General features: G+C 44.5%; 1 protein-coding gene across 2 annotated transcripts; it reads left to right on the forward strand.

Annotated features, from left to right (window-relative positions):
- The first annotated feature begins 498 nt into the window (after positions 1–498).
- Positions 499–22,055, forward strand: col1a1a (collagen, type I, alpha 1a). 2 transcript variants are annotated; one of them, XM_070980632.1, is made up of 49 exons: positions 499–738; positions 2,997–3,188; positions 3,537–3,559; positions 3,890–3,925; positions 5,387–5,479; positions 7,309–7,377; positions 7,467–7,511; positions 8,386–8,439; positions 8,532–8,585; positions 8,692–8,745; positions 8,847–8,900; positions 8,992–9,045; positions 9,492–9,536; positions 9,647–9,700; positions 9,805–9,849; positions 9,976–10,029; positions 10,830–10,928; positions 11,139–11,183; positions 11,331–11,429; positions 11,819–11,872; positions 11,967–12,074; positions 12,890–12,943; positions 13,119–13,217; positions 13,312–13,365; positions 13,461–13,559; positions 13,669–13,722; positions 13,838–13,891; positions 14,106–14,213; positions 14,304–14,348; positions 15,049–15,147; positions 15,325–15,432; positions 15,815–15,976; positions 16,095–16,148; positions 16,276–16,383; positions 16,515–16,568; positions 16,805–16,858; positions 16,953–17,114; positions 17,371–17,478; positions 17,845–17,952; positions 18,046–18,099; positions 18,759–18,866; positions 19,017–19,070; positions 19,174–19,281; positions 19,381–19,434; positions 19,582–19,689; positions 19,852–20,131; positions 20,281–20,471; positions 20,749–20,991; positions 21,337–22,055. In XM_070980632.1, exons 1-49 carry the CDS (start codon positions 657–659, stop codon positions 21,481–21,483), a joined length of 4,344 nt encoding a protein of 1,447 aa, XP_070836733.1. In that variant the 5' UTR covers positions 499–656; the 3' UTR covers positions 21,484–22,055. The 2 variants fall into 2 exon arrangements, with proteins under 2 accessions (XP_070836733.1, XP_070836734.1); XM_070980633.1 differs by lacking the exons at positions 17,371–17,478; positions 17,845–17,952; positions 18,046–18,099; ... (1 more) ...; positions 19,017–19,070; positions 19,174–19,281 and having other exon boundaries at positions 540–738; positions 16,953–16,970.
- Positions 22,056–24,150: the final 2,095 nt, after the last annotated feature.

Genomic DNA, 24,150 nt, shown 5'->3' on the forward strand with positions numbered 1-24,150 from the left:
AAAACTGACTAAAACTGTGCAGGTCTGAGACATGAGTTTGGGAAGTCAACCTCATCTAGAGCTAGAACTGCTCTGAACAGCTCAAACTGAAGTGAGACTACCAGAAGCAGTCTACAATTGAACTAAAATCAAAGTGAGTCAGGAAGTAGACCAGAACCAGAAATAAAATCTGGATAAAGCCCATGGCTGCTGGAGGAGGAGATCCTCCTCCGACCCTCCGATGCTCTTCAGGATCAGGTTTCCTCATGCTCAGCCCCCCCTTTCCAAACCCTTCTGCTGTGGAATTATGGAAGGAGGGACCTGCTGATTTTTCCTCTTCTTTTCTCTCTTTTCTTCTGCTTTTTTTCTTTCTTTGAAGGAGGGGTCCATTCTTGTCTTCCCTAAACGTGAGCAGCAGCAGCTGGGTAATGAGGGTGCGTCCCCAATCGGTGCAGTCCCCAGCACCTCCCAGTTCTTCAGGCTCCCATATAAAAACCCTGGTGGAAAGTGAGTGTAGGCAGTAGGGAGTTTTCTGCTGGGGTCAGGAGGACTGTGAACAGACGAGCGGACCCTGCCCCAAACACCCGTGTATGAGTGGAGTGTAGCAGAAAAAGAGAACACCCCCAACTTTTTCCTCTCTTGCCTCAAAGAGTCTACATGTCTAGTGGCATCTAGACATGTTCAGCTTTGTGGATTTGCGGCTGGCGCTGCTGCTCAGCGCGGCAGTGCTCCTGGTCAGAGCGCAGGGCGAGGACGACCGTAAGTTTCATCACTGTTTACTGGAGCTTCTCAACCCTTTTTTCCACTTTTTTTTTCATTGTTTTTTGAAAGTGGATTCTCTCTACGTTGGGTGGACGGCTGCTGAGATCTTAGACAGAGAAAAAAAGAAAAAGTTTGAACTAGAAATAGGAACTTTGATGCGTGCTGCTCCTTTGTCTCCACATAGATAGATAGATAGATAGATAGATAGATAGATAGATAGATAGATAGATAGATAGATAGATAGATAGATAGATAGATAGATAGATAGATAGATAGATAGATAGATAGATAGATAAGCTTGGGCAGCTTGTACTTTACAGTACAGTACAGGGTGTGCGTAATGCACTGGGCATCTCAAGAAGGCCTCTCTCTCTCCCTCTCCTTGTGCTTGTCTATGTCTCTCTACCCCCACCTCCCCCATGCATGCAGAGCGAGTTGCTGCAGGTTTGCCAGGCTTTCCTCCAGGCAAGGGTTCCTAACAGAAACTAGCACAAATGCATGTTTAATCACATTCGAACCCAAAAACAGCTGGAGTATTTTCAGAAAAACAGCAGACTGCAGACTACACTGCCTGCACCCCACCCTCACAAAGGTTGATCTAAGCTTGAAAAGGTGGTAAACCCCACTGTTTTGGATGTAGACTGGAGACTGGAGGAGAAAAAACGGCCTTTGCACGCCATCGGCAGTAAAGATTCACCCGTTTTCAGCAGACACGAGGCAGACAGGGGAAGCTTTTCACAGGCCTGATTGATGTGGCAGAGTAATTCACTGCCTGGAGCCAAGTGTTGAGTTGGCCAGGTGAGCAAGAGAGTCACATAGGGAGAAACCAGAGAGAGAGAGAGAAGGAGCTGAGCAGGCATAGTCTTGTCTACTGGAAACATCTGACCTCTATAACCTGAGCAAGCTTCCTCTTTATACCTTGTAACAGATTTTACAAAAGCTCAGATGTATTTAAAAAGAGACTACAGAGACTCAGGGGAACAAAGGCCTCTGTCTGTGTTTAGACACAACATTTTCCTGCTGTAAGAGGACAAAGAAAATCAGCTCAGCTCTGGAAACAAGAACCAAGGAGCTGAAATTCAATTTTTCCAGATGTTCCTCTTGTCTGGAAAGAACTCAGCTGCCTGCCTGCCTAACTGCCTGCCTGTCTGTCTGTCGGTCTATCTGAAGCAGATGTGGTTTGACCATCTGAACGGTCTCACAGCGCCACCCAGAGGCTTCCTCTCAGATCTGCCGACACATCTGGCCGCCACGTCCCCCACACCGCCTCCCTTCTCCCTCCTCCTTTTCTTCTTCTTTCCACTCTTTTTTTGTTTCCTCTAATTACAAACACATGCGGACTACGTTTCCACCAGCTGCTGCCAAGCCGACAGTCTACAGCGCTGCAGCTTTTCCCTCTGAGCTCAGCACTTTGGCACGTTGCATTTAGAAGCCCTAAAAGGAGCCCCAGCTTTGGGTTCAGTTTCGCTAAGAGGACCACAGCAGCATCGGTGAGGCAGCTCAGGTCGGAAAATATGACTGAGTGAGAGCAGTTTTTATTGCTGTTAAAGGGAAACGCGTTTGGTCCGTGTGTCTTGGTGAGGCGACGCGCGTCCAGACGCAGCGCGCCGCTGCCCTCTCTCTCACCTCAACCTGTCCTCTTTGGTCTATTTCTGAGGTCACCACTTCCTGTCCAAACCTTCCCCAACACTCACTTCTCTAGCTGGATGTTTTAGGATTCCTGTCTTCACCATTTCCTCTGTTCATGGTCATAATTTTTGTGTCAATATATGTATTCCTTTGACGTATTTTCTCAGCGTGCAGCACTTTGAAACTGAACTTTAATGCTAAAAGTTCTATAGCAAACAAAATCATAGGCCTGTGTAGGTCCCAGCTGTTATCAAATCTATGAAATATACATTTCTGATATTATTATTTGGTTTTATTCAGATGTCACTTTTAATTAATGCTATAGGCTAAAGGAAAGGTTTGAGCATTTTAAGGAAAAACTGTTTGTTTAAACGCCACAAAAATGAACATTTACTTTTTATTTATTTATAAATTATTTTATTCATTTTAATAGCTGAAGATGAATGGAGTTTGAAAAGTTTGTCTCATATTACTTTTTTTTTTGTTTGTTTGTTTTCTTTTTCTAAAATAAGCTCACATATACGGGCTAATTTGTTTATTGGATTGTTCAGGTTCATGTTGCATGTGCATGTGCATGTGCGCGTGTTCAGGTGTCTCACCTGTCTCTCTGTGTGTCGCCCCCTCAGGCACGGACGGAAGATGCACCCTGGACGGCCGGGTGTTTGAGGACCGGGATGTGTGGAAACCAGAGCCATGCCAGATCTGTGTGTGCGACAGCGGCACAGTGATGTGCGATGAGGTCATCTGCGAGGACACAACAGACTGCCCCAACCCCGTCATCCCCCACGATGAGTGCTGCCCCATCTGCCCCGACGACGGTATCCCATCTCCACTTCCTCACCTCTTCTTTCTTTACTTGACTTTTTTTCCTTTCTCCACCAGTTTTTCCACTGCATTCACTCATCACTTTCTTCCCTTTTCTTGTTCATGTTCCTTGTCTCCTTACAGAAGTGTAAAGCATACAAACTCTTCCAGTCTTTCCTTGTGTGTCCAACATTACTAAACACATTATCAGCATCAGAAACACATTTTTTCACCTTGCTGTCACAAAGTCTGCCTCTAAATTCATGATTTCATGATTTCTTGGTGTGTGTGCATGTGTGAGTGACTGTGTGTGTGTTTATTTCATAATCATAATTGTCTGTCTGTGTCTCCTCTCTCTGCAGGCTTCCAGGAGCCTCAAGTTGAGGTAAATATTGATTATTTCATCATTCAAATGACTGTAAAAGACTACATTTTATCAATCACTCTTGTCTAATGATCTTCATATACTCTGTATTGATCATGATCATCATCACATAAATACAATTCAATGAAAGAAACAGACTTAATGGGTTCATTTTAACTATTGATAGTAATATTGATTACTGATCATTGATGAATAGGTGGTTTGGACCTTATAATCACTAATGATCAGACACATCATTAAGCATGTGAATCACATTCTGATATATCAGCTACATGATTTAGTTTAATCATGCACTGAGACACTGTCTTTTTGTTTTTTCTTAACTTACAGGGACCCAAGGGAGAGCGCGGACCCAAGGGAGATAGGGTAGGTTCACATTCTCTTCCTCTTATGAATCACTTATCAGTTGTTTGATTTCTGGTTGGCTGAGGGCCACGTGATGTGTTCACAGTGTGGTATTCTGAGTAGGTTCTTGTGTGTTTATGAAGGAGCTGAAGCAGCCATACTGACAAAGGTGTGATGCGTTTAGGTGATTTGTCTTTCAGGAACATTTGGAAATAGGACAGATGATTGAGCCCAGTCCAGCATTTAAAATCTTACTTACATCAAAGCAAAGTGCAACAAGAGCACTCCTGTTACTGATAGGCCACTGTGTAAACAGCAGCTGGTCCAAATGAGTTCAGGTCTGGCAATTCGTCTTAAAAGTCCCAGAAAATAGAAATACAAAAGTAAATTGTACATATATTTCCTTTAAACTGCACTGAAGGATACTGCTTGTATTCTACCTCTGAATTAACTTACTAGCCCTTGTTTCTAGAAATGATTGTAAAGTAAATTCAAGCAAGAGGTTTGCTTTAACAGGGCTCATCATTTACTGAGAGCAGTGAAATGATCAGCGACTGAACTGAAAACATGTTGGGGTCAGGTTGAAACATGCAGACTGAGGGTGAAGCTGTTTGGAGCAGGACAGGAAGTAGATACTTTGCTTGGTTGGAAGTTAGAAACTCAGGAAGAGATTTTGCTTTTTTGTAAGCAAATCAAGTATTTGGACTTTCCAAAACTGGAAAGGTGGTTTTATGTGAATTATGGAAAAATCTCCAGCTATGTTTGGGGTTGCTTTTGCAGTGGTGATGCCACTTGTTTGTTATTATCGTTATTCTTTTCCAGATCTCTGTGTTGATTTGATCATTTAATTCAATTTTTGTCATAATGGGATTTGATTCACCCAGTTGCAGAGATGCCTTTAGTTAGCTGTATTAAATAATATGAATGCAGCTAAAAGACTTTGGCTGTTTTATTTTGGCAGGTCAGCTCACCTTCAGCTGAGTCAGGAAAGGGATTTATTATCATCATCTATAATTACATGTTTTTAGTAATGATTATTATAATATATTCATGATATTATTTATAATGTATTATTTATATCATTTATTTAGATTTTTTCATGATCATTTAATTTCCTACAGAATAAGTGTAGTTTCCTGCAAAAGGTCAATGACTGTTCTTACCCAGTTTCTGTATCCTGATGTCACATAACCACTACCAGTCTGTTCCTGGTCGGTCACATGGTCAGTCTTAGAGGTTAATAAACTGCAGCTCTTCCAGGTGTTATGCTGCTCTCATCATTATAGGGAGCCAGTGAGCCTGTCGAGACACACATAGGAAATGAAATATTATACATAAGGATTTCGAACAGACTGAGGTGGATGTTGTGTTTCCTCTGTTTGTCTATGGATGTGCTAGCATTCGAGCCCTGGTGACTCTTCAGGTCAGTCTGACTCTTGAGGCTGACCCATTCTTTCTGTCTCTCTCCCGCCGCCATTGCAGGGTCTTCCTGGTCCCCCTGGCAACGATGGTATCCCCGGCCAGCCTGGACTGCCTGGACCTCCCGGCCCTCCTGGACCCCCCGGCCTTGGCGGAGTAAGTTGTTGTCTATTTATTTCCTGGTGTTTTGTTTTTTTGACTCATTTAGGTCTAAAATGACCAGTTCTAAGCTGACCAAGACTGGATACAGAGGTCACATGACTTATGTGTAGCTCATTAATTGGACAGGGCTGTGGCATCATATCAGCCTGCTAGTGTCAGTAACAGTGACTTCTTCTGTGGTGGTCAGGCAAATCACTGTACTGTAGATGTTGGACTGCATTCTCACACCAGATCAACAAGAGCACCTCAGTGCTTCTGTTAGAAAAGCAAGAGATTTCCAAAAGTGAGCATATATTGTGTTGTTTTGTTTTGTGAATTATATGAAAGTGCACCAGTATAAACCAGTAAGAGCATGCTGGGTGGGAACACCACTTCACAGAGGGCAGGAAGAGCTGGGAAACTGAACTCCACGTTCACAGCTGAAACTTGAAATTACTGACTTGGTGTTTGGCTTTCAGCCTGGGGTCAGAGGGTCAGAAGTTCATTAGGGTGGATGGAGGGGGAGGATACATGCTCAGGAAACTTGTTTGATCCATTAGCTGATTGTTTTTTTGTAGAATGGATAGATTTACCATGTTAACCGTGCATAGAATCCATCCTCATTTAGCATATAAAACCATCATTCCCACCTGCTGTCACTGTAGCTCAGGACACTGTACTAACATCCCCTGGCTAATTTGCATTCTTACTGTATTTAGAATTTGCTAATGACAATTCACTAGGCTAAGCTAACATGACATCACCGCAGTCTAACCTTCCATGCTTGGGTACAACTCATCCCTGACTATCATTGACATCACTGACATCATGCTATGATTCAGTTTACTGATGACTTGTAATTTTGTTTACTGATACAACATTGCCACATTCTAGTTTAAGATACTGAGCTGACATTTCCTGCCAGATTTTGCATTCTTATGTAGAATTTATTGACTCGCATGTTATTTCACTAGGCTAAACTAATATAACATATCACCCCAATCTAATTTAGCATAGTTGTATAGAATTTACCGCTAGCTCACATGCTTCTTTAATACAGTTGTGAAATCAAATTAAGCATGCAATGTTTCACTTGTGCCATTGACTCCCATTCTGAAATAGCTCTTACTGACAACAACATATCAACAACCATTCTCATTGATACAGTGAACTAGCAGAGCCAGAATTAGCCTAGATTTACCTGGTCTCAGACTGCATATTCTCCATGTGCAGCAGTGTGTCACACAGTGGCCTCTGCAACTGCAGTAGCATCCAAAGAGCTCAACAAATCCTACATTACCAACAGTACAAGTGATGAGGTCAGGGGTTGTGGGATGACTCCCCCTGACAGAGAAATGAAGGGAACCAAACAGTTTACCCACATAAAATGATGGGATGTGATAGGAAACAGCAGACAGAGTTGGACATTGCAGAAACTAATTGGGAATTTGGGTATTGGGAGACTGGATCTGACCTGTTTTGCTTGGGTGCTTCTCTGTGAATCTTAATTTTCAGGATTTGATTGAGACATAATTGAAGATGTTTTGGTGTGTTGTGGGATATGCTCCAAAATCTATTAGAAAATTTCATTGGAAAGGTCTTGCTTCTTTGATCTATAAGCCTCTGAGTGTGTATGCTTATAGAGGAAGAGAAATGGTTTCTTGAGCTTCTTGTGGAAATTAATTGTTTTACATATGACTGGCATATAATGCTCAGGGACAAAACAATATAGAAAAGTCTTTTTTATCCATTTCAGGGATAGCTCAAACCACACTGATATTTTCACACTATATGTCACATGACAGATGGATTGAAATATTTATATCTCCGTTTGCCTTTTCCAGAACTTCTCCCCTCAGATGTCTGGTGGCTATGATGACAAATCCCCTGCCATGCCTGTGCCTGGACCCATGGTAGGACACACACACACAAACACACACGCTATCATTTCACTGTCACTCATGGTGATGCAGTGTCTGATCTTGCCTTTGTTTATTTACAGGGCCCAATGGGACCCCGTGGACCTCCTGGAGCTCCTGGTCCCAGCGTAAGTACACTACTTCCTCTTTCCTCAACTCATCATGTTTCAAAGCTGAAGCTGCGAGAGGATAGAGGAGGAGAGGGCAGTGTGTGTACCTCACCATGACATCACTACCCTTTCCGAAGCATGAAGGCAGTGCCACATTCTACTACACAGTTCATTTCCTAATGAAACTACAAAGTCAGTGTGTCTGACAGGCGTAGACACAAATGGGTTGAAAAGTATCCTGTGGCTTTATGAATCTGCCTCAAAAATGAACAGAGACTGGAGGGAAAGGGAAAAAGATACAGGGAAATGAGAGAAAGAACTGCAGCTCTGCAGCATTCTGACTTCAGTCAGAGGCTCAGTTAAACTGAAAACACAACAAGCTTAACTTGCTTACAGCTAGCGTGTGTACAGTCGGTTCAATGGCTGATAAACACAGCAGTCAGATTTGCACAAATGAAGCAAGGCGAAAATTCAAATTCGAGTCCCACCTGCAGAGGTGTAAAGCCAGTGAAGGCTGGATCCAATCTGGACTGAGTGATCAATGCAGCGGGCCTCAGCAGCTTTGTAATGTTATTGAATTTAGCCAGGGCTCACTCTGAATATACACCAGTGAGTTACATAACCAGTCACTGGGAGAGAATCCTGCCATATAAAGAGGGAGATAGTATTTGATTATTCTCATCACAACAGTATTTAAAATTCTGCCACTGTTCCCACCCAAGTGAGCTGACAGCAGCCATGAAACAAACAAACCCCACTGACTCACAGACAGATAGCTGTGGCTCATGTGTGCATATGTACATCAAAGTGAGAGAGTGTTGTCAGTATATTTGTACAGTACTGGTGTTGTAAGTGTAGTAGTGAATGTGTTTATGTGTGTGTCACCCTGCAGGGACCTCAGGGATTCACTGGCCCCCCTGGTGAGCCTGGAGAGGTTGGAACTGCTGTGAGTATCGGGAACACAGAAACAGATGCACACCTGCATTGCACCTAGGTGGTGTCTTGCCATTCTGACCTTGTGTGTTTCTTTCTCTGTAGGGTGCCATGGGTCCCCGTGGCCCCGCCGGCCCCCCTGGAAAGAACGGAGAGGATGTGAGTCAACTGGATCTGCTCATATTCAGCATCCATATCACAGTTTGGATTAAAGAATAACTTAATCCTGCCATTCATCCCTTTTCTCTGTCTCTCTCTCCCTCAGGGTGAGTCTGGCAAACCTGGTCGCTCTGGTGAGCGTGGACCTTCTGGCCCACAGGTGAGTTGCCATGGCGGTCTGATACTTGGTGATGTAATGTAGGAAACAAAAATTGAACTGTGATAATAAATTATGTCTCCTATGTTTGATCTTTTCCCTAGGGAGCTCGTGGTTTCCCAGGAACCCCTGGTCTGCCCGGCATCAAGGGACACAGAGTGAGTCAGCGCTCACATCCCTGTTCAACAAATTAACAATGCAGCATCTCCTAACTGTTAACTTCATCTGTACATCTCTCTTTCCCTGTAGGGATTCAGTGGTCTGGATGGTGCTAAGGGAGACACTGGCCCTGCTGGACCCAAGGTGATTGTCCCTCTACTTTACCAATGTAGAAAAAGGTTTTACATAAGCTTAGCAGCACTATAACAGAAGCAGCAGGAGCAGTTGTAAAAGTATCAGTAAGTATCATTTAAGTAATGATAGTAGCAGCACTAACAGAGGCACTAGTAACAGAGGTAGCAGCTGTAACAGTGGTGCCAATAACAATGGTGATAGTGAATGCAGTGCTAGAGCTTGTAGTAGAAGTACTGAAGTACTGATGTGTGAAACCTTTGGACTCACCCTTTAACTAAGTCTTGGTATTAGTATTATTTGTGGGTACAGTAGTAGCCATATTTGCGGCCATTTTGGCCACTTATTGGCTAGTAGCAGCCATGTTGGCTAGTTCAAGTGATGTGGACAAATGATGCTAACATTTCTGTCATCCTCATCACCTCACCTCACCTGCTTGTGTGTTATTGTGTGTTTAGGGAGAGGCTGGAGCCCCTGGAGAGAATGGAACCCCTGGCGCTATGGTGAGTATGACAAACCCCATCTGAGCCAAGTAGCTGCCATGTTGGATTTGCCCTCCTTTACAGTGCATTTAAAGAGGAAAGCTGATTGACTCTTTCTTTCTCCGTCTCAGGGACCTCGTGGTCTGCCTGGCGAGAGAGGCCGCACTGGTGCAGCTGGAGCTGCTGTGAGTCCACACACACACTCCGGCATGCACTCACACACACACATACAGCTACTGTAATCGATCAGTGAAGAGATCAACCAATCATGTTTGTCTGTGTGCTGCAGGGAGCTCGTGGTAACGATGGTGCTGCTGGTGCTGCTGGACCTCCCGTAAGTCTTTCATTCTCTAAAGCCTAAATGAAGGTTAAGTTGATGTGTTCTTTAAGATGCACTGGCCATGGCCAGACGGATCTGCTACATTCGTCTGAATCTCTTTGTCTTATTGTTTCTTCTCAGGGTCCCACTGGCCCCGCTGGACCCCCTGGATTCCCTGGTGGCCCCGGAGCCAAGGTACTACTGCATCCAACATGGTCCATGCCAATAAAACACAATTTTTAAGCCCTTAACCCTCAGCATCTTGCTAAATCGCCCACAGCTTTCACCATCCAAAATAAGACTACACATCTTTTTGCTGTCTCTTCTCTTCTCTTCTCTTCTCTTCTCTTCTCTTCTCTTCTCTTCTCTTCTCTTCTCTTCTCTTCTCTTCTCTTCTCTTCTCTTCTCAAGATAGGTTGTACCAGTCAGTAGATACCAACATTATTTGCAGTGCATTGACGCATTTCTCATAGCATATAAGTAGGTAGATGTCCTCTAGTTTAATCTTTGTTGTAAAAGTGGTCACATGGGGTGGGAGTCAAGCAAGGTCATCCAAGTTTGGTTTATGTAGTAATATATGAAAAGTTTCTATAGTATGGATATTAAATTAGAATATTTTTTGAGTGTGTTGATGATACACACTTAATGTCTTTTATATCAACTGCAAAAGCTATGCATTTTATGAAGATTAGTATATAGCGATACAGTTTGATATTACTAATTATTAGGTGCTTTGTAATGAGGTTGGTTGCAGGAATGGATGACAAGTGCTCTTTAAGACGCCACCATGGTGACTTTTTAATATATAGATATTTTTAATTTGAAGACAGTGGACACAAAAAATACACTGATCTGTTCCTCCACTTTCATATTTCCTTTCAACAACTTTTGCTTTTTTTGTCATGCTAATATATTTCATCCCTCTGCAAGTCATAGTTCAAGTCTTGGGTATGATTGTCTGACTGAATCTTGCTCTTTGTTTCCCCTCTCACCAGGGTGATGCTGGACCCCAGGGTGCTCGTGGACCCGAGGGCCCCGCTGGAGCCCGTGGTGAGCCTGGTAACCCCGGACCTGCTGGTGCTGCCGGACCTGCTGTAAGTACAAACAATAACCTTCTATATCAGACTCTTCAGGTCTATTAAGTGATCACAACACAAGTGATGTGTCGTTTTTTTCAAGTGAAGACAAAACGATTATCAGAGAAAACAAAACTTTCTCGGTGGATGCACCTTTCTAGTGATGTGTTAGCATCTACATCACCAGATTCAGTTGATCAAAATCTCTTCCCCTCTTTCATCTCTCAGGGAAACCCTGGAAATGATGGAGCCGCTGGACCTAAGGGATCCCCTGTGAGTATCTCTCTCAACACATTTACTTTATAGGCATATTAGAGTTGAGGGTTTGAATCCCTTTCCGGCTCAAATGCACTGATAAAGCAGCTGTGTTTCAGTGTAGCATGATGTGACTGTGTTGTTGCTGTGTACTGCCCCCCGCAGGGTGCTGCTGGAGTTGCTGGAGCTCCCGGATTCCCTGGACCCCGTGGACCCTCCGGACCTCAGGGTGCTGGTGGTGCCCCTGGACCCAAGGGTAACACTGTGAGTAGAAGCTCTCTACGTGCCAGCCAAAGCTCAAAATAGTGTTTTCTTAAATCTGACCCATGTAATAGACATCACTGAAAATAACACTTTGGTCCAAACATAGTGAAGCAGAAATAAAATACTACTGAGTCAAAACTAAACATAATATGTTATTTTAGTTTCCTCCCTGTGTAAGTCAGATGTTGTGCTTTTTTTTAGGCTTTTGTTTGTTTGTTTGTTTGTTTGTTTGTTTGTTTGTTTGTTTGTTTTTATTTGTTCCTGAGCTCGGTCCCAGTTATTGAATATTTGTCATGTGTTTGTCTATGTGTTTCAGATGACTGACATTTGCAGCTGAATTATTTTTTTGTTGGTCTGTTTGTATTTGATTATTTGCCTGATTCCCTCAGGGTGAGGTTGGTGCCCCAGGAGCCAAGGGAGAGGCCGGTGCCAAGGGAGAGGCTGTAAGTTGAAGTTCACCACGCACAGTGCAGCTCTGTATACGCACATGCATGAACACACTTTCGGTCTCTTATGCCATTTGTGTGTGTTCTCCAGGGTGCTCCAGGAGTTCAAGGACCCCCAGGACCTCCTGGTGAGGAGGGCAAGAGAGGAGCCAGAGGAGAGCCTGGTGCTGCAGGAGGCCGTGGAGCTCCTGGAGAGCGAGTATGCATCTCACATAGTTTTCACAGTGTTATTCTATTTACTGTTATATTCTTTAAGGTGAATTGTAATGAGGAGGGATGGCTGCCTGTTGGTGTATTCTTAAATCAAGTCTCCACACAGAATTTTAGAAGTATTTTTTAAATATCTGCTTGAAAGGGGACAATTTTAAATTATTCTTACCTTTGAGCAGCTACAGTCTTAACATATCCATCCATCCATCCATTATCTATACCGCCTATCCCTTTCGGGGTTGCGGGGGGCTGGAGCCTATCCCAGCTACAATGGGCGAGAGGCGGGGTACACCCTGAACCGGTCGCCAGCCGATTGCAGGGTCGTCTTAACATATATGATTCTAAATTTAAAAAACACTTACCAGTCAGAACGATATAATTAAATATTGTCCTCTGCTATGAAACCAAACACTAATGATGGAAAAGATCAAAATATTGCCTTTGCATATAGTACAAGTATACATAATTTCGGCCATAAATGATGCAAACCTCTCATTTATGCCATGTAAATAAACTCTCTTGTGCCCCCTGCAGGCCAGAAAACATAGAGCTGCAGGAACTGAGCATAATTTCAAGATATTTTAAAGCATTTTGACACAGTATCTGGCATATTGTACAGTATCCTGAGCCTGAATGTGGCCCACAGTGCATCATGCCTCAACTGTGAATTTCTTCCCAGAGTACACCGGAGCATACATCACAGTGCTGGCATGGACTGACTTTATGATAAAGGACATGTCAGGATCTTGGTCAGGATCTTGGTAATAGGTCATAAAGCTAAAACATGCTTTACTCTCTCTACAGGGTGCCCCTGGTGGTCGTGGTTTCCCTGGTGCTGATGGCTCTGCTGGACCCAAAGTGAGTTAAACACACACACACACACACACACACACACACACACACACACACACACACACACACACACACACACATTTGACATGTCCTTCCATTTTAGTTACAGGTATTGAGGTACTTCTACTTTTCAATTTAATTAATCCTTCTACCCTTTTCCTTTCTTTCTCTCCCATCATAGGGTGCCAATGGTGAGCGCGGTGCCCCCGGTGTTGTTGGACCTAAGGGTGCTACTGGTGAGCCTGGCCGCACTGGTGAGCCTGGTTTGCCCGGAGCTAAGGTGAGATTCTTGCTAACTGTCTATCACATAATTGTTAGCAGCATCATTTATTCACTTTGCAGGATCTCCTCTGACCTCTGACTTCTATATGTAGGGTATGACTGGTAGCCCTGGCAGCCCTGGACCTGATGGCAAGTTGGGACCTTCTGTAAGTTTATGTCCAGTATAATACATTTGATCTCAATCAAAATGGCTACATTTTGTGTTTATTTAAGTTAATCCTTAATTAATCCTCCTTTCCAGGGAGCCCCTGGACAAGATGGCCGCCCCGGACCCCCTGGCGCCGTTGGAGCTAGAGGCCAGCCTGGAGTCATGGGATTCCCCGGACCCAAGGGAGCAGCTGTAAGTGATGTGTCTCAGCTGCTACACAGTATCTTTGATCATATGTTTAGGATTATTTTAGTCACAAAAAATGTGCCTGGTAATAGTGCTTTTCTACTCCCGTGTCTAGGGTGAGGCTGGAAAGCCTGGTGAGAGAGGAGTAATGGGACCAACTGGCCCTGTTGTAAGTTGCCTACACGATCTTCATCTTTTGATCTATTGTGCTCTATATTCTGCTTTCCTGTAATGCATAAAAGCAAGATGCTGTGTGTCTAAAAGCCTGCCATCTTTCTATGTAGGGCGCCCCTGGAAAGGACGGTGATGTTGGTGCCCCAGGTGCCAATGGACCTGCTGTAAGTAAAGCACACACACACACACACACACACACACGCCCCACATAAACTCATTAGCAAGGCTCATTGACAGTACCCCTCATAAACTTGATGGTGTCTCGCTACAAAATCCTTAAACATCGACATGCTGCTACTCACAAGAAGTCATAACCACACAGTGCCTTCTGGTCATTTTCAGTTTGCTCTAACAGTCCTTCTATTGTTAATTCTACAGGGTCCTGCTGGTGAGAGAGGAGAGCAGGGACCTGCTGGAGCTCCTGGTTTCCAGGGTCTTCCAGGACCCCAGGGTGCCATTGGTGAGACTGGCAAGCCTGGAGAGCAGGTACTGACTGAGATATGGTTGATAAGGATACCTAATTAAATTGAAACTTTCTAGTAAATGAACATATTAATTGCCTCTCTGTCTATCTAGGGTCTGCCCGGTGAAGCTGGAGCCCCAGGACCTGCTGGATCTAGAGTAAGTAGCCCTTCATCATCATCATCATATTTACTTAGTTACTTAGCAGTCTGCTTCAAGCACCATCCGTTAATGGAGCATCATTGTAGAGTTGTCCATTTTCAGTCAGTGCATCTTGACAAACAAGGTTTCAAACTCTTCAAAAGTTATGTTTTTTTGATAGAAATGGATTCAGTAATATTTGCAATTAAAGAGAACTGTCTCGAAAACTACTTTTGGTTCCAAATATAGGTTGCCGTGACACAGTGAACTGGCTTGACTTTTACCCATGTTTTTAGTCCAAACACTCCAAACTTGAACTTCAAAAGACTCGGTTGACATCATCTGACTAGCCACCAGTTTCATCTAGCAAACACATGAATTTTAATGCTAACAGGCTAGAATTTGGTTATTACAGGCTCATGCTAAGGGGATGACTTAGCAATGTAGATAGCATGGATCTTTTATAGCTGAGGATGTTTAGTATGTCGAGGAAAGGCATAAACACATTGATCAGAAAGTTTTGAAAAGTGTCTCTCACACAGACAAATAGTGTAGTGTGTTGGGATGAAAGCTTTCCACCGAACATTGGTACCTGCTTTTTGTCAAATATCATCGATCTTATACATAAGTGATCCAGAATCAGATAGATCCTCAGGATTTCTTGACTCTTGCACTTTCACTTCAGCTCATTCAACTCTCTGTCTCCCCTTTCAATCAGGGCGACAGAGGATTCCCTGGTGAGCGTGGTGCACCTGGTGCTGTTGGACCTGCTGGTGCCCGTGGATCCCCCGGAGCTCCCGGAAACGATGGTGCTAAGGTAAACCTGAGAGACGTGAAAGAAAGACAATCTTGATGGCTGCAAAGTTCTCATTTGCTGTGCTGTCATGTGGCACACAAGTAGAGATCGGGCAGCATTTTCTACTATTTCATTGGATCTAACTCCCTTTCTTCTCCTCTTGCTTTTGTTTTTCTTCCCCTCCCTCCTCTTCCTTAGGGAGATGCTGGAGCACCTGGTGCTCCTGGTGCCCAGGGTCCTCCTGGACTGCAGGGAATGCCTGGTGAGCGCGGTGCCGCTGGTCTTCCAGGACTGCGTGGGGACAGAGTGAGTAGCCACAACAGTATTTCTAGTACTCTCAATATTCCCAGTATATAGGATGGTGTGTAACTTGTCACTGCTTGTGAGTGGTACGACTCACAGAACATTTCCAGGACTGTCAAAGATCTTATGCGCTACAGCTGCAGAAACATTCCACTACAATGAGTTTGGCCAGTTTAAAGCTATTACCATCATCCACAGCAGCTTCACAGAATTTCACCACCACACCACTGGCATACTCTGCATCATTTTATTAATAGTAATTCGACATTAAACAGTAATTACAAATCAGATGTGGCATCACCCACAGAATGCATCCAGTATTACAGGATGTGATGTATGATAACCCCTTGAAGTCCTCACTCCCTGTCTCCATTCAATAACCCAGGGTGATCAAGGAGTAAAGGGTGTTGATGGAGCTCCTGGTAAGGATGGACCCCGTGGTTTGACTGGACCAATTGGACTTCCTGGACCCGCTGGAGCCACTGGAGACAAGGGAGAGCCTGGTCCTGCTGGACCTGTTGGACCTGCTGGAGCCCGCGGAGCCCCTGTAAGTACCTGTCTATTTGTCTGTCAGGACCAGAAGATGAAGCCCCAATTTTCTTAGTTGAATGACAACTGAATGTTGAAGTCCTTGGCTGACTCTTCTTACCCCTCCTGTTCCTTAGGGTGAGCGTGGAGAGTCTGGACCACCTGGACCTGCTGGATTCGCTGGACCTCCTGTAAGTCACCTCTTCATGAATGTCCTGGATTCCCTCATCAATTCTTTTTCTTTTGCTTGAAGCTTCAATGCAGAATTTACTGAGAAATCATTTGTCTCTCTCTCCATACATCATCATTCCGCAACAGGGTGCTGATGGACAGCCTGGTGCTAAGGGAGAGGCTGGAGAAAATGGTGCTAAGGGAGATGCTGGTGCCCCCGGCCCTGCTGGACCCACTGGTGCTCCTGGACCTCAGGTTTGTAAACTCATACATTCATACTCATTATAATATGAAGATGTGCAGAAAATCCTTCAATTTAGAGTGAACACCAGAAGTCTCTGTGGCTACATTGCTATGTTGGCTAACACTATAGTGTGTCTTTTCAGGGTCCCGTTGGAAACACTGGCCCTAAGGGAGCCCGTGGACCCGGTGGACCTCCTGTAAGTCACCACTCTTCCTCTACTTTGTCCTTCTCTTACTCTATTACATTTACAGTAGTAGACAGTCCACTATAAAACATGTTTTTATTCAGTTGTTTTAGTTCAGTTATTTTTTTTATTGCAAAAGCCTGTTGTTTATTCTGGATTCATCTTTGTTTTTTTTTTTTAATGTGTGCACTGACTTGATATGGCAATTTCCCCAGCCACAGTCAACTAATGCACATCTGTCTCCTTAGGGTGCTACTGGCTTCCCTGGTGCTGCTGGCAGAGTTGGACCTCCCGGCCCCTCTGTAAGTCTATTTCTAATGTTATTAGCACTTCTTGTTCTTGTGACAGGGCTTAATGTCCAGGACAGTTTTTAACAGTGTTGTATGCCTCCTATAGGGCAACCCTGGACCTCCTGGACCTGCTGGACCTGCTGGTAAAGAGGGACCCAAAGGAAACCGTGGTGAGACAGGACCTGCTGGTCGCACTGGTGAGATGGGTGCTGCTGGACCCCCAGGACCTGGTGGAGAGAAGGGTAGCCCTGGTGCCGAGGGTGCTCCCGTAAGTTGTCTTTAATGTGAAATCCTCAAAACAAACAAGACTACTAGTGGAAGGAACCCTCTATCACAGAACCAAATGATTGGTTGCCAATAAATAACTTATTTGACACCAACTAAATTATCCCCTCTATTTAATAGCAATGAATTAGTTAAGTCTCCACAATTTCACAGGCAACACGCAGACCTTATTTAGCTATTGGTTGCTGCCCTACACTTTGATGTCTAACCACTTTGTCTCTCTTTGTCTATCCCTGCAGGGTAGTGCTGGTCTGCCTGGACCTCAGGGTATTGCTGGACAGCGTGGTATTGTTGGTCTGCCTGGACAGAGAGGAGAGAGAGGTTTCCCTGGCCTGCCCGGACCTGCTGTAAATTCCTATTGTTACTCTATAAATCTAGAAACTTCACAGTGGATCTGGTGTAACCAGAATTTCCAAACGTCTATAACAAGGCAATATCATGTATAGAATCAAACATGACACCAAACCCAGAATGATCAATAACCACTTCTAGAGGATGTGACAATGAAACCAAAACCACTGAGAATGATTGGGGAATATGATTCATCTCTGGTTCAGTCCATTAACACTGTGTGGCCTTCAGCAAGGAGAATGCAATGTTTCTAAAGTTTATCCTCAAATAAAAATAGATTGAGCAATAAACTTCAATTAGTTAGAAAAGTAACTGATATTATTATGACTGGACTGGACTGACTGTGGCTGTGTCACTCACAGGGAGAGTCTGGAAAGCAGGGACCAAGTGGTCCTGGTGGTGAGCGTGGACCTCCCGGACCCATGGGACCCCCTGGCCTGGCTGGAGCCCCTGGCGAGCCTGGACGTGAGGTATGAAGAATCAATCATACCTGTTCACTAAGTCTATTTGTCTGCCTTTTGTATACTGGTGTGAGTAATCATTTAATCTGCTTTGTGTTTTAGGGAGCCCCTGGAAATGAGGGAGCAGTTGGTCGCGATGGAGCTGCTGGACCCAAGGTGAGTCAAATGACATCATCGCTAACTCACTAGCACTAGAGAGCAATCTCATTCTCAGTCAAGGTGAACAGCTAACAGCTAGACTCGATTTTTTTTCCAAATGAAAGTTACACTGGCACAATAAACTTTGTCTGTAGCTCTAGTTCTCTAGCTCTCGCTAACCTAGCCTCCAAGGTCATTTAGCAAACAACACGTTAAATGCACTGGCCTCTGCTAGATACAGTGATGCTTAGTTGCGCATCAACTGCAGTTACCTAGCCGAAGAGCTGCCGATATTACACAAAATCAGAACCATGTGTCTGTAAAAAATCTGTTGACATGGATAGAAACATAATTTTCAGCTGTTGTCAGACTTAACGGCCTCCAATATGGCTGCCATAGAGCAGAGTTATACCACCTGCAAGTATTGATATGTTTTGTAAAGCTGACAGTTGCCAGATTCACCAAATCTTGCATATTTGTAATTTTTTTCGGACAAAAATCAATGGCCGTCATTGAGATCCAAGAGGAAAGATATTTGGTTTTATCTGAGCCTTTTTCATCATTGCAGCCCTTGAACATAGGACTGGATGGACCATGGTGATAAAATACAGATATTTTGTAGTATAATATTATGTAAGCCGGTGAAATGAAAAAAAATGATTTTGTTTGCGTTTTAGGGAGACCGTGGAGAGAGTGGTGCTGCCGGAGCCCCTGGTGCCCCTGGACCCCCTGGTGCCCCTGGACCCGTCGGACCCGCCGGAAAGAATGGTGACCGTGGAGAGACCGTGAGTGACAAAATTATTTTTTAGTTTAGTTGTTGTCTTTTAATGAAAATATGAATGTCAGTATATGTTAATCAAAGTTATCCATTGATACAACATCTACTGTGGGCGGGAGACCTGCCTCTGCATTTAACTGATTTTTGCGTGTTTCAGGGACCTGCTGGCCCCGCTGGCCCTGCTGGCCCTGCTGGACCTCGTGGCACTGCTGTAAGTAACAACATCAGCACCATTAATAGACCACTACAAAAGATGTAACAGCATGAAGAGGAAGGCAAAACAACACTTTTCACTGACTTCTTCCCTCTAACAGGGAGCTCACGGACTTCGTGGAGACAAGGGAGAGACCGGAGAGGCTGGAGAGAGAGGCATGAAGGGACACAGAGGATTCACTGGCATGCAGGGACCTCCTGGACCTCCCGTATGTCACTTTACACTCACACCAACAGAACTACTTTAAGTGATATGTTCAATCTGCACACTTTATTTCTAACCCCTGTTTATGTTTGTTAACCTACAGGGATCTTCTGGAGAGCAGGGACCTGCTGGTGCTGCTGGACCTGCTGGACCTAGAGTGAGTTAACACACCACACGATACTTAAGTGCTTGGAGCAGTTTGAAGGGTTTTGCATTTTAATATTTGCTATTTTCCGTGTCTCAAAGTGTTTGGAAGGACCTCAAGAGTCAGAGACTTTAAGGTTTAACTTTCTGTTGTTTGCAGGGCCCATCTGGATCTGCTGGTTCTCCTGGTAAGGATGGTATGACTGGCCTGCCTGGACCCACTGGACCTCCTGGACCTCGTGGACGCTCTGGAGAGATGGGACCTGCTGTAAGTCTCAGACAACAGTCTAACTATCCATCCATTCATCTGTCCTCTGGCTTCTCATTCATTCATTATATAGAGGTTGTGGTTTTGTAGGAACACCACAAGGCTTCTGCCCGCATTGAAATAACCTCTTCTTTTCCTCCTCTTCCCCCACTTGCCTCTCAGGGTCCTCCTGGACCTCCTGGACCTCCCGGAGCACCAGGTGCCCCTGGCGGTGGATTCGACCTTGGCTTCATCGCCCAGCCTCAGGAGAAGGCCCCCGATCCCTTCCGCATGTTCCGTGCTGATGATGCTAACGTTCTCCGTGACCGTGACCTGGAGGTGGACAGCACCCTGAAGAGCCTGAGCCAGCAGATCGAGCAGATCCGCAGCCCCGACGGAACCCGCAAGAACCCCGCCAGAACCTGCCGTGACCTCAAGATGTGCCACCCTGACTGGAAGAGCGGTGAGTAAAGGCCTTAACAGAAGGTGGATATTGGTAGATGGCAGCATTTCCGACAACATTAAAGCAATTACCACATTTAGGATTGGAACATCTTCTTAGAGGACAAATAGCTTGCTGAGGTTCTGACTTTTCCTCTCCAAACTCTCCAGGCGAGTACTGGATTGACCCTGACCAGGGCTGCACTCAGGACGCCATCAAGGTCTACTGCAATATGGAGACTGGAGAGACCTGCATAGCTCCAACTCAGCGCGAGGTTGCCCAGAAGAACTGGTACGTCAGCAAGAACATCAAGGAGAAGAAGCACGTCTGGTTCGGAGAGGCTATGACCGATGGCTTCCAGGTAAATACGTTAAACCCACCAAAGAGGACACTTTCTCCCTTGATCCCACCTCCTCTCAGTTTGTTCTGCTTCTCTTTACCCCCCCCCTTCCCTTTACATCCAAATCCATCCCTACTTAGGGCAGCTTCCATCTCAGTTCCTCCTTCCTCTACTCCTCTCAATTTCACTTCTTCTCACTTCATTCTTGTTTTCTCAATTCTTCCTAAGTTTTCCAATTCTATGCCTCTCCCCTCACAGTTCAGTCAGTAACTTCTTCTCCCTCCTCTCTCCTGCACAGTTCGAGTATGGCAGCGAGGGCTCTCTGCCTGAGGATGTCAACATCCAGCTGACCTTCCTGCGTCTCATGTCCACCGAGGCATCCCAGAACATCACCTACCACTGCAAGAACAGCGTTGCCTACATGGATGCCACTGCCGGCAACCTCAAGAAGGCCCTGCTCCTCCAGGGCTCCAACGAGATCGAGATCAGAGCCGAGGGCAACAGCCGCTTCACCTACAGCGTCCTGGAGGATGGATGCACGGTGAGGAAACTTTAGGCCCACTGTCGGATGAATAAGATGAATGAAATGCTAAACCTTCAATGTTAGCAAGGAGGTCAAGTCAGACTTCACAATTTAGCATGCATATACAAGTCCCTGGTAGTATACACCAGTGATTTTGAGTCAGATAGCAAAGACATGAAAGTGTTCATCAGACATCAAACATGCCCGCTAGCTGCTGTAGCCAGTCTTGCAGTTCATTTGTTCAAACAAAAGTTCAGGCGTAGAGTGGAGAAAGTGGAGAAATTTTGATATTTCCAGCATTAACTATGCTGTGGTGAATTACAATCTTGACCCTGACTCTCCTCTTTTCTTCTCTCTCTCCAGTCACACACCGGTACATGGGGCAAGACAGTCATTGACTACAAGACATCGAAAACATCTCGCCTGCCCATCATTGATATCGCTCCTATGGATGTTGGTGCTCCAGACCAAGAGTTCGGCCTTGAAGTTGGACCCGTCTGTTTCTTGTAAAAAGAGAAATCTGGACTTGAAATTGTTGTTGTGTGTGTGTGTGTGTTATATTTTTTCTAACAGTCATCTCTCTCTAAAAAAAATCCCACCAAAACGTTTCTCTAATGCCATTTTTCTGAAAAATCCAACCCCTCGCTCGTGATTCTACGAGTTCCCATTCGGCCGTTGTTCCAATGGTCCACTTTGCCTAAAACCTGCACTTCAACAAGATGGCGGCGATGTGGCGGAGTCTGCATCGTCGTTTTTGGGACCACTACTTTTTTTGTTTCTGACTCTTTTTTTTGTTTTTTTTAAACCATCACCAACACCAAGGATCCTGTAGAGAAGACATTTTGTTTCACTGGCAACAAGAAAATAATATATGCTTCTGTAAAGTGTAAAAATTTACTTCCCCTCTTCATCCAGCCAAACCAGGCCACTCTGGAGTTTACAGAAACCAACAGAAACACACAGGTGACTTTTGTATTTTTATACACCACTGCGGTGAAAGGAATGAAAGGACAGTCCCAACAGACAGAACCCAATTGCTTTGTACCACGTTTCAGGTGTTGATGAATAAACGGTGAAACTGACAGCCATGTTTGTCTCTGTTGTTCTGCCCCCCCCCCCAACCTCTCCACCTGCCCCAGACAACACTGACAACTCCCTCCTCCTCATCCGCTGATGTTGTAGCTGTCGTGATTTTGTTTGTTGTTGTTGTTGTTGCATTCTTGTCTGTTCCTTTCAAGTTTACCCTTTTTTAAGAAAAGTCACATTAAAACCACCAGCAGAGAAACATGGGTTTAAACCTCTTTTTTGAAAGAAAAAATCCTATGGCTACCTCAGAAAAGCAAGGAATTCCAGCTGTAAAAAAAAGGGCCCAGTGTTTTTAAAGTGAAGCCTGCAGTATTTGTGGCGGTCGGTGGGGTAGTCAAGGTTTACTGACACTTTAACAGAAGCAGGAACAGCTAAAACTTAAGGTGCTATTCTTTCTTTGAGGTCTCCTGGCCGTGCAGTATGGCTTTGCTGTTCTGTAATGTTGAGCTCGCTCTGGTGTGGCAGGGCCCTCTTGGTGCTAAAATGAAACCACAGCTTTTATTCTTGGTGCCAGACTGACACAGACTTCCTCTATTTCCAGCCTTGGTAGTGCTGCCAATCAATCTCTAGCTCTGTTTCTGAGCTCAAGTGAAAAGTGGATCCGCTTGTCTTCTCTTCATAATACTTTTTGGTTTTATGTTTTGAACCTCCCCACCACCTTTCTGTCATCTAAATTCTTCTCCAGCCTTTCATCCACACATCTGTTGTAGTTTCTTTCTTGTTTTCTTGTGCGAAGGGTGAAGTTTCTCAAAAAAATTGCAATCAAACAGATTTTCAAAATGCACAGAAAGAGAGCCATCAGCAAAGACTTTGTGAGAGAAGGCAGACAGACACACCCATGGGGGAAAACACCACAAGGATCTGTACCTATTTTGTATATGTATAATAAATTGAGATGTTTTTAATTATTTTGAATGCTGAAATAAAGCATGTTAAGTGGTCTAACATTGAATTCTGCCTAATTTCCCTGACTGACTCACTGACAGCCCCCCTCCCCACCCCGCCCCCCAGGACTTAAATTAAAGCAGTTTATTTTGCCAACTTTGTAGAGTGACTGATTGAGAAAACAAGATTAAAGAAAAATCAAATGTTTTTTTCTTGTCTCTTGTTCAGTCTATATTTCTTGGAGGGGCCAATCCTAACAGAGACAGAAAGTGTGACTGTGTGGAAAGAGAAAAAGATGCTGGACTGTAGCAGATTGTTAACTTGGATTCAGGAGCTAAATCAAGTCTTAGTTTTAGCTTTTGTCATCCTTGTTTGTTTGAAAGGTCAGAATGGATTAGGAGACATACTGAAGCAGTGCTGTGACATTTTGCTTCTGATCTGAGTTCTTTTTCTTGACAATTTAAAACCTCTTAAACATCTTTGTTTGGTGGAATGGTGAGTCAAAAATGTCAGCCTCCTCAATCAAATTTTTCTAACAATCTTGATCCAAACTGTGGTCTCAAAATGTAGCCAGGTAATAAGCAGCTCAATACACGTGGCTGTTTAACTGGGCAGAATGTACAATGTTTTGGTCAGAAAAGAGGAAAAACTGTGGCCTACCTCTCAGCTGATGGAGAATCCTTGTTGTAGTCAGGCAATCCCAAAGAGCTGGTGATGTTTTATCCAGACAAGTGAAATCCAATTTTGAACATCCATAATCCACCAAGAAAAGACTCCAGCACTCCTGATAATCCAACATTGATGATGATGATGATGATGATGATGATGATGATGATGATGATATTTATCTGAAATAATCCATTGTTTCCACAGTGAGGCAGACCATCTGCACCGCTCAGGCAGTAGGACTGAGGGGCTGCCGGGTGGACCAACTCTCAGCTCAGCCTGTTGGCATCAGCTTGGCTTCACAAAGACACTGATTGTCCACCTTGAGGGAGGCAGCTAACCAGGAACAGTGGATAGGTTTGCACTCCCAGTGGGAATCTGGATTATTTCTGCAAGAATTTGGGTCTTTATTTGAGGCCTGGGCAGAGGAATGTTGACCTCTCCAGTTTCAGACACAGAGAAGGCTCTGTTTGCAGAGAGGAAACCCCTCTGCAGGCAAGTGGGATGCAGGCGTTGATTTTACACTCAGGGTAAACATCA

Source organism: Chaetodon trifascialis, chromosome 15 (assembly GCF_039877785.1).
Source record: "Chaetodon trifascialis isolate fChaTrf1 chromosome 15, fChaTrf1.hap1, whole genome shotgun sequence".
NCBI lineage: Eukaryota > Metazoa > Chordata > Actinopteri > Chaetodontiformes > Chaetodontidae > Chaetodon > Chaetodon trifascialis.